The 17,519-nt window shown below is 39.8% G+C and overlaps 1 protein-coding gene across 12 annotated transcripts in view; it reads right to left on the minus strand.

The window, feature by feature from the left end:
* The window catches only part of SENP6 (SUMO specific peptidase 6), a 103,001-nt gene extending 87,464 nt beyond the window's left edge, over positions 1-15,537 (minus strand). For 3 of the 12 annotated variants that reach the window (XM_027092157.1, XM_027092151.1, XM_027092145.1), the window contains exon 1: positions 14,583-15,181. In XM_027092157.1, the coding sequence (XP_026947958.1) occupies positions 14,583-14,634 (52 nt within the window). In that variant the 5' untranslated portion in view covers positions 14,635-15,181. The other 9 variants (XM_027092178.1, XM_027092214.1, XM_027092168.1 and 6 more) reach the window with 9 other exon arrangements.
* Between the last annotated feature and the right edge of the window lie 1,982 nt (positions 15,538-17,519).

The raw sequence follows: 17,519 nt of genomic DNA on the forward strand, positions 1-17,519 counted from the left end.
TCTAGAGATGACGCAGGAAAAATACAAGATAAGCCTGGAGTATTATGTAGGGCCAGAAAGGAAGAAGGCGTTTTTTTAAAAAAATGATATGAATTATAATTCTCCTTAATAAAATAAATATTCATGAATCCACATGGATATAAATAATTGAATAAATAAATAAATGGTGAGAAGGGACACATCTTCCTTACAGATTTCCAAATGATACATGTACAAACTCTCCTCTAAGAGATGGAACTGAATTCCCTTTCCCTTCAGTATATGCTGAACTTTGTAACTCACTTCCAAAGAGTCAACTATAGAAAAAGGAAAAAAGTAAACTGACAGAAACCTACCAATCACTATCTCAGCTAAGTGATCATCAAAGTTAACATGAGAAGTGATGTCTTATTCATAGCATACTTAACATGATGTGATGAAAATGCGACTTCAGCTCTGTGGCTTCTTCCCAAAAGCCCACAATGCCAGTTTAGTCAAAAGAACACATCAGATAAACCCAAATTGAGGAACATTTTACAAAATTCCTGACCAGAACTCTTTAAAACTGTCAAGGTTATGAAAAATAAGGGAAGATAAAGAAACTGTCATGATCAGAGGGGACTAAGGAGACATGACAACCAAATGCAATGTGGTGTCCTGGACTGGACTGTGCAAAAGGAAAAGGACATTAATGAAATAACTAGTGAAATCCAAGTCAAGTCTGTAGTTTAGGCTATAGTGTTATGCCCATGTTAATCTCCTAGTTTTTGACAAACATACTACAATTATCTAAGTTGGGAACTTTAGGGGAAGATGGGTAAATGGTATATAGAAACTCTCTCTAACATCTTTGAAACTTCTCTATAAATCTAAAATTATCCCCCACTCCAATTTTCAAAAATCAAATGTAAAATGAACCTGTTTTAAAAAAAGAAAGGGTTAAGTTTAAGTTATGCTACCAACACAGAAAAGGTAATAAACTATGATGATTACTAGTCTATAAAGACCTATCCATCACTGAGAGTCAGGCAAGTTAACAAAAAAGGCCACTAAGCAGTGAAAAGTCAAGAGATTTTATATTGTGTACGCTCTAAAGAAGCAAGGTTCCGTACATACAGTTCTAACAAGTGTAATCACAGGATTTCCTAATTGACAGATTAGAAGCTATAAATTAACAGATGAAAGAAAAATAACCTCATGAAAGTGATAACTGCCAATGAGAAAAAATAAATTACAAAAAGCAAGCAAATTCTAAAAACATAAATTTTAGGGCAACTTGCACTAGGGACAAAAGCTCTGAACCCTCAAAAGTCCTTGAGAGTATCAACACACTTCAATATCCTGTTATGGTTGACACTCGTAAGAATCAGAATGGAAAATTATGTCCACTATACTGTACTTACAAAATTGAAAGTTAATACAAAGGTTAAAGAGAGATCCCAGTTAAGCATCGTAAATTAAATATATGCATTTTTCTCCATACCCCTCCAGTAAAATGACAGTAATGGAAAGAGGGGTAAAAAGCAGAAACCCATAAGAACAAAATGAACCCAGAAAGAAGATAATAGCAGATGAGAGATGTAACTAAACTGATGAAAGGTGAAAATTTGATGGATGGGTAGGAACTGACTTAGTTGACTAGAGAAAGCAAACTTAAACACCTATGAGGGCACAGATATTACCAAATTGACACAAGAAAAAAAATTTTTGAACACTGCTGTCAATAAAAGAAACTGAATTATTATAAATCTTTCTGTAAAGAGAAACTCAGACCCAGAAGGCTTCTCCCATAATTTCTTTCAAACTTGTAAAATATAGCAACAAATTTACCTAAACTTTCCCAGAAAATAAAAAAAAGGAACACTTTGCAGCTCATTTTATGAAGTCAGTATACCTGATCCTAAACCTGATAACGACATTTAAGGAAGGAAATTACCAAGCACTCTCTCATGAAGACAGATATAAAACCCTTAATATCAGTAAATCAAATCCAGTGATAGACAAAGAATAATATTACAATCAAGTAGGGTTTATTCTAAAAGCAAGAGTTAACATTTGAAAATTATGAATATAATTCACAAAACAAAACCGTTTTAATAAAAAATGATTCAGGGATGCATCATCAAGGAATGCTGAAACTAATAAATAAATGGAAAGAAGCTAAAACTAATGGATGAAATCTGAAGAGAAATATGTCATTTATATTGCTTCAAAGTAGTTTCCCACAAAATATTTATTAATTACAAAGGGGAAAATGATAGTACCTTTCAGTGGAGAAATCTGGCAAACACTAAATGATCAAAGTTAATTTCACCAGTAATAGGACAAAAGATCACTACCAAGGCATTCTTTATAAAAACTCATAACCTAAATCTAATCATGAGGAAACATCAGACAAACCCAAACTACAAAATAACTGTCCAGTATACTTTAAACATGTCAAGGTAAAGAAAGACAAAGAAAGACTGAAATACTATGATCATCTAGGTAGAAAATCCGAAAGAATCACTCAAAAAAACCCTACTGGAACTAGTAAGCAATTATAGTAAGGCTGCAGGATACAAGGTTAATACAAAACAATTAAATGCTTTCCTATATACCAGTAATGAGCAAGGTAAATGTGAAATTAAAAACACAGTAACACATTAGCACCCCCAAGAATGAAATACTTAGCTATAAAGCTAACAGAATATGTACAAAATCTTTATGATGGAACCTACAAAACTGATAAATGAAATGAAAGAAAAACTAAAAAAATGGAGAGATATTTCATGTTCATGAATGGGAAGACTCAATACTGTCCAGATGTCAGTTCTTTCCAACTTTAACAATAAATTCAGTGCAATCGCAATCAAAATCTTAGCAAGTTATTTAATTCAAAATGGATCACAGACCTAAATGTAAAATACAAAACTATAAAACTCCTAGAAGATAACATAGGAGAAAATCTAGATGACTCTTAGGTATGGTGATGACTCTTTAGATGAAACACCAAAGGTATAATCCATGAAAGAAAGAACTGATAAACTGGACTTCATTAAAATTAAAACCTTTTGCTCTGCCAAGAAAATTAGAAAACAAGCCAAAGATCAGGAGAAAATATTTGCAAAAAAAACACATCTGATAAAGGACTTTATCCAAAATATACCAAGACCTCACTTAGTAATAGCCACGGGAAAAAAAAAAAAATCCACGGAAGAACCTTAAATGCCTATTACTAAGTGAAAGAAACCAACCTGAAAAGGCGATCTACTATATGATTTCAACTAGATGACATTCTGGGCAAGGCAAAACTATGGAGATAGTAAAAAGATCAGTAGTTGCCAAGGTGAGGTGAGGGTGGAGGGGCTGAGGGATGAATAGGTAGAACAATGAAGATTTTTATGGCAATGAAAATACTCCGTATGACATGATAATGATGGATACATGTCATTACACACTTATCCAAACCCACAGACTATACCACACAATGAGTGAGCCAAAATGTAAACTACGGGCTATGATTTGTCGGTGGAGGGTTATCAGTTGTACCACTCTGGTGGGAGATGTTGATACTGGTGAAGGCTATGCAGATGTGGGGGTGAGAGGTGTATGGCAAATCTCTGTACCTTCCGCTTTGCTGGGAAACTAAAACTGCTCTTAAAAAATAATAAGTAATTCTTTTGCATGGCTAGAAAAAAGAAAAATAAAAAACAAAAACAAGTCTTCCCTGCCCAGTTTTACTGATATATAACTGAGCAGCACTGTATAAGTTCAAGGTGTACAACATAATGACTTCACTTACATATATTGTGAAATGATTACCATAATATGTTCAGTTATCATCTATCATCTCATATAGATGAAAGAAAGAAAGAAAGAAAGAAAAGAAGGAAGGAGAAAGAGAAAGAGGGAAAGAGAGAAAAGAAAGCAAGCTAGGGAAAGAAATAAAGAAAAGGGAAGAGAGGGAAGGGAAGGAAGGAAATGAAGGAAGAAAGTTTCTTTCCTTGTGATGAGAACTCTTAGGATTTACTCTAACACCTTCCAAATAAGCCCTATAGGAGTATTAACTATAGCCACCCATCATTTTATACATTACAACCCCAGTACTTATTTATCCTGTAACTGGAAGTTTGTACCTTCTGACCACTTTCATCCAAGTCCCCTACCTCCCGTGCCCTGCCTCTGGTAACCACAAATCTGTTCTCTTTTTCTATGAGCTTGGGATTTTTTTTTTTTTAAGATAAGATTCCACACATAAGTGGGATCACACAGCATTCTTATTTCACTTAGCATAATGCTCTCAGGGTCCACCCGTGTTGTCACAAATGGCAGGATTTCTCTCCCTTTTATGTCTGAATAATAGTCCATTGTATATACACACAACATCTTTATCCGTTCTTCCACTCATGGACAGTTAGATTGTATCCATGTCTCGGCTACAGAACAGGGGGGCACAGATATCTCTTCAACATAGTGTTTTTGTTTCCTTCAGATATATTCACATAAGTAGAATTGCTGGATCATATGGTAGTTCTACTTTTAATCTCCTGAGGAACCTCCATACTGTTTTCCATAGTGGCTGCACCAATCTACACTCCCACAAACAGCACATGGTCACCATGGTTTCATAATAACCATTGTAACAGGCATGAGGTTATATCTCATGGTAGTTTCGATTGGCATTTCCCTAATAATTAGTGATGCTGAGCACCTTTTCAGGTATCTGTTGGCCATCTGTAGGTCTTCTCTGGAAAAAATGTCTATTCAAGTCCTTTGCCTATTTTTAATTGGATTATTTGGGTTTTTTGCTATTGAGTTATATGAGTTCTTTATATATTTTGGATATTAACCCCTTATCAGATATATGGTTTGCAAGTATTTAATAAAGTCTTTTTTTTTTCCTTGGCCATGCTGCGCAGCATGCGGGATCTTAAGTTTCCTGACCAGGGACCGAGCCCGTGCCCCCTGCAGTGGAAGAGCAGAGTCTTAACCACTGGACCGCCAAGGAAGTCCCATTAATAGTCTTTTTAAAAAACTTTTTTAAATGTAAAGAAAACATAAGAAGTAGATACACTACAAATAGATTTTCAGATTCTGTTACCCCAACCTGAACAACCGACTGGCACTCTCCTGCTATCGTAAAAACTAAAGAAATGAACAGTGATTAGTAAAACCAAAAAAAGTAAAGTTATAAGGGACCAATAAGATCAAAGAATTTCTTCTATCACAAAAAGCACAAGACATTAAGAAAAAAACAATAAATGACTGCATTTAAAAAATTTGCTCATAAAATTATTCCATGAGTTTAAAAATAAGACAAGTAATAATTCTGTAAGATGTATGTTCAATACACGTAATTCAACCAAGGTTTCCTATCCAGACTATATAAAGAATCCCAACATTCCAACAGAACAAAATGTGCAGAAAACATGAGCAACTAAGAAACACACAAAATAACCCAAAAAACAAAAAGAAACTCATAGAGTATTTTGTTTAGTTTACTCACGCACCACAGGCACATAGAATAGGGGTTACCTCTAGGTTGGCACTCAATATTTTTTGAATATTCAATGAACAATGAACAATTTTTAAAAACACAGTAATAAAGGTACTCAACCTCACTATAAACCAGAGTATTACAAATTCAAACCACCATCTGATAACCACATCAGACTGGCAAAAACTAAAACATCAGACATTATTAAGTAGGTAATGATGTGTATAAACAGAAAACTTAAAAAGTGCTAGTGAAAGCACTTTGGAGATCAATTTGGCAATACTTAGGTGAAGCTGAAATTGCACATGACCCGATAATTCCATTGCTAAGAAATACCCTAGATCAGATGTTAGTAAAGTATGGCCCAGCCAAATCTGGCCTGCTGCTTGATTTTATAAGGCCCACAAGCTAAGAATACTTTTACATTTTTAAATGGCTAGGGGGGAAAACAAAAAATCAAACAAGACTAATGTTTCATGTTACAAGAAAATTATATAAAATTCAAATTTCAGTGTTCAAAAAGGTTTACTGGCACACAGCCACACTCATTTGCTTATGTATGATCTGTAACTGCCTTCTTGCTAAACTGGCAGCACTGAGTAATTGTGACAGACTGTTTGGAATGCAAAGGGTAAGATATTCACTAGCCCTTTACAGAAAAAGTTTGCTGACCCCTGCTCTAGAGAAACACACACATGTGCACAAGGAAATGTACTTTAAAAAAAAGTTCACAGTAGCAATATGAGACATACTAAAATATTCATAGTAGCAATGTATGTAATAGTAAAAAATTAGATACAACCTAATTCCCACAAAAAAGGAAATGCATAAATAAAAGGTAGTATATTCATACTATGACAAAGCACTAGACCTATTCTTATCAACATAATTTAATTTCTCAAACAATGCTGCAAGAATGAAAAGCAAATTACAGAAGAATACAGTATGACATGATTTATAAAATATTCTAAACATTCAAAACAATTTGTACACATACACAGGTTCAGAGATAAGAACATAAAGTACAAAGAAATGTATGGGAATGATAACTACCAAATTAACGATGGTGGTTACCCCTGGAAAGCAGGCAGAAAGATTCAAAAAAGAAAGGGTTCGGGACTTCCCTTGTGGCGCAGTGGTTAAGAATCTGCCTGCCAATGCAGGGGACACGGGTTCAAGCCCTGGTCCAGGAAGATTCACGTGCTGTGGAGCAACTAAGCCCGTGCGCCACAACTACTGAGCCTGCACTCTAGAGCCCGGGAGCCACAACTACTGAAGCCCGCACACGTAGAGCCCGTGCTCCGCAACAAGAGAAGCACCACAATAAGAAGCCCGCGCACCACAATGAAGAGTAGCCCCCGCTCGCCGCAACTAGAGAAACCCCGCGTGCAGCAACGAAGACCCAACGCAGCCAAAAATAAATAAATTTCTTTAAAAGATTTTTTTAAATTAAAAAAAAAAAAGAAAGGGTTCAGCCCAGCTTCAACTGTATTAGTAATGTTTTCTTCAGGCTAGGAAGTAGAACATGAGCTTTTGCTATATTATGCTTTATATTCCACAGATACGAAATATTTCCTAATAATTTTTTATTGATAAGGTTTTACAATAATAAAAAATAGAATTTTTTAAAAAGGATCACGGAGACAGAAGTTAACTTCTGCAACTTAGAAATATAAAAGCAGTAAAAGAAAACATAAAGAGCGAATTAAATGCAAACGTCAGGAAATCTCAATAAAGCAATTTTAGGTGGCTCTGTAGTGCTTTAGCCCCAGTCTTTCTCAAGAACCTGTCAAGATTCTCCACAGGCAGTCTCGTGGAGCCCTAAGCCACCATGTTACAAGTACGGGTATCCCACTGCAGAGACCACATGAAGAGGCCTTTCGACCACATGGAGAAGGAAGGGCCCAACTTTCCATACCGGCCAGAGTCAGACATTTGAATAAAGCTGTCTTGGAGCCTCCAGGCCAGCCAAGCTACCACTGAATAACCCCCACAGGCGCTTCATGAAGCAGAAAAATCACCCAGCTGAGGTGAGTTTTCTTAAATTCCTAATCTATACAACCTTTATTTTTTGATACAGGAGACAGACCAATAGACTGTCCAATACTATCTGAAGATGAAGTGTGAATATATTATATCCTTGGGAATAATATTAGACTTCTCTGTGAACCACCAAAAGCACAATATTCTTTGCCTCAGTATCCAGCTATTGTTCAGTGTTCCCTCAGTTTATCTACCTCTTCATTCCATTCAGTGGGTTTCTATGGATCTTTCGGCAGGATGCTGGCATAAGTTAGTTCTGTCCAAGGCCAACATCAGGCAGCAGTTTGATGCTGTTGGTGTTGCTGGAAGCATCTTGATCTTCTATGGAATGGAAATACCAAGCAGTGGGTACCTTGCCCCAAAGTAATGCAGTTGGTTCTATCTTCACACACAATACACAATCTCTAAAATATAGTTATCACAAGCACACAAAGTTCCAAAGAGAGAAAACGAATAACCTAAGAAATGATCGCGAGAGACAAGTGGCTCCAAATGCTCCTTCTGCTCCAAGAAAAGGGGAGAACACCATCAAGATGGCAGGGGAACAGTATTCAATGAGATGGACCAATGAAACACTTTAATTCTGAAAGTGCAAATGCATCATTCAACAAGGAGAAAATTGACAGTGTCATAATAAACTTAAATTAAAAGAAGATAAACTTGAAAAACAGGTAAAGCCTATGAACGGTGAAGACAAGGAGACTCAGGAGTTGGTACTCAAACTTGTAAAGGAAACGCTGATGAAGATTTGCAGACTTAATTGCTATGCTGACAAAATTAAATCAGTGTTTTTTATTTCCTGTGATAATAGAGAATGGAGACAAACCTGAACTGAAGAAATAAGTTTAAATGCCAAAATATGGAATCCCTCCTCATCCAAACAGTGGCATAGGAATTTCAGAGGCAGAGAAGATATTGGTTTCCATGAAGATAAGAGTCACCAGAGGTCATGGTGGTAAAAGGCAGTATTTTCACCATGTCTCCAAGATTTAGTGGCAGATTCATACACAGGAGGTTGTGGAGGCAGAAAGTTTGCAGATTTTTTTTTTAATATAGGAAAGACAACAAAGTTATTACATAGTATACAAACAAGTCTTGGGAAATTTCTAGCTCTTAATGTCCTTAAAAATGGCTTCAGTCTTTGCAAAAAAGAAAAAAGTACATTTGTTATACACTGTACACCAGCACTGTTTGGTTTTTTTCTCCCTGCTATATTTCATAGATTGTAACGCAGTTAATGTGGGAGAAAAAAAGCCTCATATTCAAAACCAAGCATGAAATGTATTTGAAATAACAAAAAAAAACTCTCTGAGGGCTTCCCTGGTGGCACAGTGATTGAGAGTCCCGCCTGCCGATGCAGCAGACATGGGTTCGTGCCCTGGTCCGGGAGGATCCCACATGCCGCAGAGCAGCTGGGCCCGTGAGCCATGGCCGCTGAGCCTGCGCGTCCGGAGCCTGTGCTCCGCAACGGGAAAGGCCACAACAGTGAGAGGCCCGTGTACAGCAAAAAAAAACATAAAAAAACAAAACTCTCCCAAAACAAGGTCAGAATATGGCTTGCTGTCTTACTTTTCAAGCCTATAGTTTCAGACAGCCTCAAAGTAGTTGCTGTTAACATGGGACAAGGCAGAGTGTCCACATGTCCCAATTTGCCTAGGACTGTTCCAATTTTAGCCAGGAGACAAGAGGTCCTAATTGCTGGTGATGGATGCAGAAGGCTCTGAGAAGTACAAGACCCTAAGTTTTTTTAAGGTAGCCCAAAAAACGGGCTAAAAGTAACACTGTTTTTAGGGTCAAATGGATACTACATATCTACTTTCTGTTTTTTAGGTGATGTAGGCAACCATAATTTGCAGCTCACAATAATGCATCATCCATTGTTGCATCACTGCAAGTAATGTGACCTAAGTGTACAAATGAAGTTGGTTGTAATTGTGATCAACAGTCTGCCTCTGACTTTATGGATTAACTGTTGTGTTTTGTATCAAGATAACGTTTAATTTTTAATACTGTAAATAGTGGTGACGATGTTTCTAAGAGTTTAGGTAATGAAAATGAGAAAGATAACAATAACAACTCCACCATGACCCAGACATCACTGAATGAAAGAAAAAAAGGAAGGAAAAGTTCCTAACATTCTTCCTCTTTTCTTCTTACTTATGCTTGCTTGGTTTCAGAAATTCTTGAATCAGTCCCTAATCAAAGGAAAGTTAACCAATGACTGTTTATGTTGCTATTTATACCTTTGAAACAAATTACAAATGTGTGGTCTACTTTGTTCTCTTCCTTTAGCTTCCTAAACTGTCCAGAAATTAGAAATTTTGGGATCTCAAAAGAACTGTCATTTTCAAGTTTAAGAAATACTATGACTTTGTTGAAAGTATTAAAAAAAACAAACAAACCCCAAAACAGGGAGGTTTGGGAGAGGAAAGATGGCTGCATGGATTAAAGATGGCTGCAAATTCTTTCCCACTATTCCTGCCGAGTGATGGTTCTCCTTCCCCTTCTCTTGAATCTGGGCTGGCTCTGTGGCCTTCTGGCCAATCGAATGTGACAGAAGTGACACTGTATAATTTCTGAATTTGGGCCTTAAGAGACCTGTGGCTTCAGCTTTTGCCCTCTTAGAGCGCTGCTTCATCAGTAAATGGTAACTCCCCATAACTCTGTTATTTTCCCGTCTCTTGTCCACTCCCACCCCCAAGGTTAAACAGGTAAGAAGAATGGGAAAGCAAAGGGATAAAGAAGGGAACGAGGGAGGAAAGAAGGAAGGAAATGCTGAAGGAGGTTAAGGCTATAGGACAGGTCTCAAGCTCCAGTTCTGACTGCCCCACTTACTTGCTCTAGGTCATATAACCCCTCTACACCACTTGATTTCAAACAGTCAACATACTTTTGTAATGGCAACAGGAACAATTAACTTACAGAAGTCTAGACATATGGAATACATAACTTCATTCTCTGTTACCTCTCTCACTACACTAGTCAATCTAGAATATCAAAACAATCAGCTAATACCTAGAAAAAGAAAGGTAGTAAGTGAAAGACAACAATAAAAACTAGAATTCAAATAAGAGAGAAGGCAAGCATTAAAAGAACAAAAACAAAGTAGGAAATACACACACCCACACATACATACATATGAAAGGGAAAGCAGAAAAAATGGGAGAAAATATTGGTGAAGCAATTAGTTGGTAGAAGAAAAAAGGTAAAGAAAGCTAGAATGAACAAGAACAGTATAATAAAGAAAAAGAAATGAGAGAGGAGGTAGACTTGCCAGAAGAGAAAAGGGGGAGAATATCAAAAGAAAGGTTACAAGAACACGCTAACTACGGTCACCTTTGCCCTATACTACAAGTCTCCTAACTGATCTCGACAACAATCTTCTGCCCCTCTCTAGAGCTATTTCCGTGTGGGAGCCAATGACCTTTTCTGAAACAAAGCTGATGATGTTAACCTCCGGTCTTATCTTGTACCACTCTCCTTACTAGCACCACACTGTCCTTTCAGTTCCCTAAACGTGCCATGCTTCCTCTATTGTATTCCCCCTGGCTGGAAAGCTCTCTCTCTCCACCTTTCCCTCTCCTATTCACCCTTCAAACTGCCCTGATTAGATCAAATTCTCATTATTACAAATAATCCCCTTTGGTTGCACTTGACAGTTGAAATTTTACACTTACAAGTAGGCTTATTTGATTACTGACTCCCCTCACTGGACTGGAAACTCCAAGGGGAAACCGCCTTCCCTCCCCCACTGTGACTCTCAGCACAGTACCTACAATGTTACAGTTGCTCAATAAATATCCTTTGAATGAATAAACAAAAGAGAAATCTGCCAAACTAGCTATCACAAGTGGAAAAGGGGCAGAAGACAACCTTAAGTGAATAGAAGAGAAAGAAACAAATCAAAGAGGGGAAAGAAAAAATTCAATACAAGCTGTAGCCTAATTAAATTCACACAATTTCAGTGTGATACTATACCAACAAAATAAAGTACAATAGTAACCAATAGGTCTCTTTTCCCTAAAGAAGCCAGAAAAGGAAATGGAATTAGTATTTTACTTAATATTTTATAAGAATGTAAAACATAATTTAGAAAATGGACAACAAGCACCTCAAACTTAAAGAGACCAAAGCAGAGCTATTAACTTACTTCTCATTCCTCTGCCAGTCTACTCCATCTCAGTGAATGGAATCCCGCGCCCCCCTGCAACACCTCAAACCAAAACCCTAGGAGTCATCTTTGATTCCTCCCTTACTCTGATCCTCAATATGCAATGCATCGGGAAGTCCTGTAAGTTCTACACCCAAACGGATCTTCGATCTATCCACTCCTCTTCCCCAATTGCCACTGCTACCATCCTAATCCAAGCCCATCTATTTTTCAGACTGCTACAATACTCTCCTAACTAATACCCCTGCTTTTACTCTTGCTCTCCTCTCACTCACTCCAGGAGCAAAGCAGTTTTTTTTAAAACAAAGATAAACCGTATCATTACACTCCTTTGTCCCAAACTCTTCAATGACTTCCTACTTCTCAGAATCAAATAAAAATTCATGATCTTGCATGATCTGCTACCTCTCTTTCATATCACTCACTTCTTTGCTTGCTATGTTTCAGCCATAATGACCTCCTTTTTTTAAACAAATGGAATCCTATATCATCTTGGAACCTTTAGAGACATCATGCCCTCTGTCATACTCTAGTCCCACAGTTAAGGTATGACCTTAATACATGTGTGACCTCAGTAAGGCCTTTCTTGACTTTAACACTGTAAAATGGCTTTCTCATTCATCCACTGCTCTGTATTTTTCTTCCATAGCCTTTATCACACTATTATCACCCTGTTTATTTCACTAACAACAAATAAATATGCTCCACATGCAAGAAATATGATGGTGAAAAGAGAAAGCCATTGCTTTCACGGAGCTTATATTTTAATAGGACTAAAAAACATGAAGACATAAATTTATCATGTGAAAAGTGCTACCATGAAAAATAAAACAGTTAAAGGGAATACCATGTGTTTGTACATGTGTGGCAGCATGACACTGTAAGTAGGTTGTCAGGTCTGAGCAGATCTAAATAAAGTGGAAATAAAGATCTAAATAAAGTGGAAAAAATGGGGTAAGAGTGTTTTAAATGGATTAACTTTTACTTATTTATAAAAAGTCCCTCCCACTAAAATGTAAGTCCCATAAAGGCAAGGACCCTGTCTTATGCACTGCTGTATTCACCTTGGTAAAGTGCCTAGTACAGAGTAGGCCACTATAAATATTTGATGAATGAATATCTGGCAAGCTATATTGGAGTATTTTATCATTAAAAGTGTAAAGAACCAAAAGAATTAAATACAAAATATTAAACACAAAAAATACAAGTAGTACTAAATATCCTTCCATTTATTTCAAAAGATTCAGTACAGTATATGAAAAACTGAAATGCCTGCTCTCCCTTATGCTCATATTCTAAACAAGGTACCATTCACTTGCTTTCTGAGAATGCTGAAGGAGACATGGGGAAACTCAAGTTTAACCCCTAGAGCAATTCACAGACCCTTAAGTTAGAATAAACTAAAAGCAACAGTTTTAAATTTCACATTGGCCCTGTATCTGTTGGCCTTATTTATGCTCTTTCTATTCTCCCTATGTTCATCACATAGCACCACCTGTAACACAAGCTGCACCACTCTCAGCCCCTGACAGGTAACCATTCTGCCCAAATGAGAATGGAGAGAATAAAAGAAATACGAAGTGAACCCAGAAAAACTTGCAAGTTTTCCACACCTTCTTACCACAAATCTCATATAAAACTCTCATCACTTTTAAATAAAGGCTGGTTTGCACACAAGGTAAAATTTTGTTTTTGGCTCTGCTACACTACACTCCAAGGAAGATTAAGAAAATTAAGGTTTCTTTTCCCACTCAGCTCCATTAGTACCCATTTGTTCATTAGCCTAATACTGAGTACCTACTGTGTTCCAGGCCCTGTTCCAGGTGCAGTTAATAAAACTGTAAACTCGGCATACCCACCCTTCCACACCCTCTTAGAGGACCTTGTACCACAGTGAAGTTGTACTTTCTTAATTCAGAAATGTTTCCAACTAGTTATCTTTAAAGTACTCCTTTTACCCCATATGAAATTCATCTTTGCAACATTATCCGAAGAGGAGTTAAATCTTTTTTTAAGTCACCGCACAGCAGATAGACCCACACTCATAAACCCGCTCTCCCAAACATATTTATAAACCTAATTACCGTCACGAACGGTGAATCCACAGTCCAATTACGCAATAAAGGTTGAGAGTTCCAGGTCCACAACGACAACGAATTTAGCCGTATTTTAGGGATCCTTATATGTGGGCCAAGAGCCAATACTGTTACCCATTATCCCCAACAATAATAGATGGCTTTTCTTACTTACGACTAGCTTAGTCCGCCTGCAGCAAATGTTTAACTTTCCCTCACAAATGAATTAAAATGTAACCACTCAAACTTCGTCTATCGGCTTGGGTGACTGTCCCAAAACTGACACTGTGAATCTCGTTCTCTTTTTTTCCGATAAATTGTTTTCTAAAATATCGTTAACAAAACACATTTCGTAAGATTACCTGACAGAGCCAGGCCTAATCTGAATGCTGGCTGCAAGAGGAAGCCTGAAGCTCCGCGAAAAAAGAAAGACGGGGACGGGCGTACAAAACAAGCTCAGGAAACTACCTCTCCCCTCCCTACGTGGACTGGCCCCCGATTTCACCCAACCTTAGCGAACCAAACGAGACCCGAGCGTAATCTGCTCTCATCCTTAGGCCACCACGGAGAAACCAAAAAAAGAAAAAACATGTCAAAGACACGCGTACACTCTCAGAGGACACGCATCAACTCCGGCTCCCGGCCGGTCCACCGATGCCCCCTCGGCCTCCCGGCCGAGCCCCTAGCTCGCACGGACTCGGACCCAGCGCGCCCGCCAGCGCCCCGGAGCCCCCCAAACCCAGCCGGCGCCCACACCTGCATAGCCGGGAATCAGGGGCCCACATTTTCCTGTAGTTACCCACCCCCAGCCCCTCGAGGGCAGAAATTGATGTACCTTCTAGAAAAGTAATCTCCCCGGCGCTGCCGTCGCTCTTGCCAGCCGCCATCTTCCTCCTCCCACGCCGCTGCCTCCCTAATCCATGGCCCACACCAACGCCGCGTTCGCCGGGATGAGGGGCCGCGCCGCAGGAGGTTAGCCGCCGCAGGGTTGCGGGCCTAAGACTCGGCCGTCAGGCGGGCGGCGCTCCCCCGTCCGGACGGGCCTACACAAAAGCAGGCCGGCTCCCGGGCCTATCCGCGGGCGGGCGGCGAGACCCGCGGCCTGGGCTCCTCAGGCTCCGCCGGGCAAACGCGAGCGGCGACGACGGCGACGGCGCTTCCCGGGCCCGGTGCCTCTCGGCCCGCGACTCCCCATCCACCGCCCGCCCAGGCCGCCCGAGAAGCTTCCCCTAGCGGCGGGCCCGCAGGAAGAGAGTCTGAGGGCGAGCACACAAACACGCCTCCCTCAGTCCCGGGCCGTAAAATGGCCGCACCCCCCGCCCCGGGTTTGTGAGGTCTCCGCGACCGTCAGGCGCCCCCGGGCCCTCCGCTCCTTTCAGCAGCCGCAGCCACAGCCGCCGCCGCTAAGGCCGTCCGCCCACCCCGCCCAGACGCGAATGTATCAGCCGAGACCTCTGCGACTGTCCATGTGGACAGTGGTGGGTCTCCTCCGCCACCGCCTCGCGTCCGTCGCCACAGCAGCGCCAGCCGCCGCTCCTCCCCCACGGTTGCCGCTGACGCCACAACGCGCTCTCCCCCCCGCCCCCCCCGCCGACCCTGTCGCCCCCAGCGCGGCTCGCCCTCAGGAGCCCGAGCTCGCTCCCGGGCGGAGCGGGCTGCGGCGCCGGCCGCCTGGCCCTCTGTAGCACCGGGCCAGCACGGTGCCGGCTCGGCCCGCACACGTTTGGTCCGACCTCGGGAGCGCCCGCCGAGGTCCCCATGGCAGACCTGGGCTTCCGGGCTGGGCCGGCGATGCATTCGGCTTCTGTGGCACCACGATGGCCTGAGAAATGTTCCGAGTTCATATTCCTCTGAGGAGGCCTTCGGTTTAAACCGTAGCCAATTGAAGAGAAAAGGTAGAGTGAGGTAGCGCGATCACATGTGGGGAAAATGATTGTGGTCTTCATTCATTTTTAAAGAAGTTTTCAAAATAATTCATCAGGGAGGATTCTACAGTACCCTTTGGATGACAGTGTAAAAAAAAAAGGTCCTGTCCTTTAATGTGCCTGAGACTTCAAAGCCCGTCCCCCGTCTTACAAGTCAGGCCTTGTAATTGCAGGTGACTATGTCATGTACGTTTTTCTTTTCCTTCTTTGCTTTTCTTTTTACTTTCTTTTTTCCTTTTAATTACAAAGATGACACGTTCATTAATGAAAATTTGGAAAATACAGAAAAGGAAAGAGGTCTTGCATGGTCCCACCACGAAACTCAACTCCTTCCTGTGTAGTCATCTAATTAAATACTTTTCTTAAATCCCTCACTATCCCTACTTAAAAAACAAAAATTTATGCTCCATACCCATGAAAATTCAACAGCAATTAAAATGATACAGATAAACTATGATTTAGTGCAATCTTTGAGGAATGAACTAACTAGTTTAATTGTCCTGTTAACCAAGGCATAAGTTGAAAACCTTTTTGTTTAAAACTTCTTTTAAAATCTTTTCCTAAAATGAACTAATAACCTTTACTGATTTAGTAAGAGTAATATAATGAATATAATTTATCATTTGCTATTTTTGTTGCTTGAGGATATTGAGTGATACTGTTTCACTTTTTTTTTTTTTTTTTTTTTGCGGTACGCGGGCCTCTCACTGTTGTGGCTTCTCCCGTTGCGGAGCACAGGCTCCGGACGCGCAGGCTCAGCGGCCATGGCTCACGGGCGCAGCCGCTCCGCGGCATATGGAATCTCCCCGGACCGGGGCTCGAACCCGAGTCCCCTGCATCGGCAGGCAGACTCTCAACCACTGCGCCACCAGGGAAGCCCCTGTTTCGCTTTTAAGTGAAAAACAAACTAATATTTTTTTAAATTATAAATTAATATACCCTCAAAATAACAAATTTCTTGTAATAGTCAATTTCTACCAGGCACCTTCAGTGTCAACATTTATAAATTAACAGTCAAGTTTTCAGGTGACCAGGGTTGGATTTTTACTTTCCTGGGTCTTAGGCGCTTTTGTCTTCATAGGCCCTTCCTCTGTAAGAAATATATTAAAAAAATTTTTTTCACAGCCATCAATATTTATTTTTTTATAAGTTCACATTCATAACCATGTTTCCCACTATGAAATTAACAAAAAAAAGTTAAAGATAATACTTAAAGTTGGTGAGGATGCTGTGAGGTGAACATTCTCATTCACTCATGCTATTAATTTAAAGGAGAACCAACTACCTGGAAAGCAATTTGGCAAAAATGTATCAAGTGTTTAAAAGTCCTATTCCATTGGTCTCTATTATATATGCATTTATAAGCAGAGCAAAAAGACAGTCTCCCAGCCCCACCTCACCCCCAAAAAGCCAAAGTGTTAACGGTGGTTATATCTTGCAGATAATAGGTAGTTTTAAATTTGGAATTATGTATATTTTTTATTTAATTTTTTAAATTGAGGTGTAGTTGATTTATAATATTAGTTCACAACACAGTGATGTAAAATTTTTGTCGATTATACTGTTTACAGGTATTATAAAATATTGGCTATATTCCCTGTGCTGTACAATATATCCTTGTAGCTTATTTATTTTATACATAGAAGTTTTTACCTCTTGATTCCTAGACCTTATCTTGCCCCTCCTCCTTCCCTCTCCCTACTGGTAAACATTAGTTTGTTCTCTATATCAGGGGTCCCCAACCCCCCGGCCGTGGACCAGTACTGGTTCGTGGCCTGTTAGGAACCGGGCCTCACAGCAGGAGGTGAGCGGCAGGTGAGCGAGTGAAGCTTCATCTGCCGCTCCCC

Source organism: Aethalodelphis obliquidens, unplaced genomic scaffold (assembly GCF_003676395.1).
Source record: "Aethalodelphis obliquidens isolate GAN/ISIS:26980383/991018 unplaced genomic scaffold, ASM367639v1 scaffold3, whole genome shotgun sequence".
NCBI classification, from domain to species: domain Eukaryota; kingdom Metazoa; phylum Chordata; class Mammalia; order Artiodactyla; family Delphinidae; genus Aethalodelphis; species Aethalodelphis obliquidens.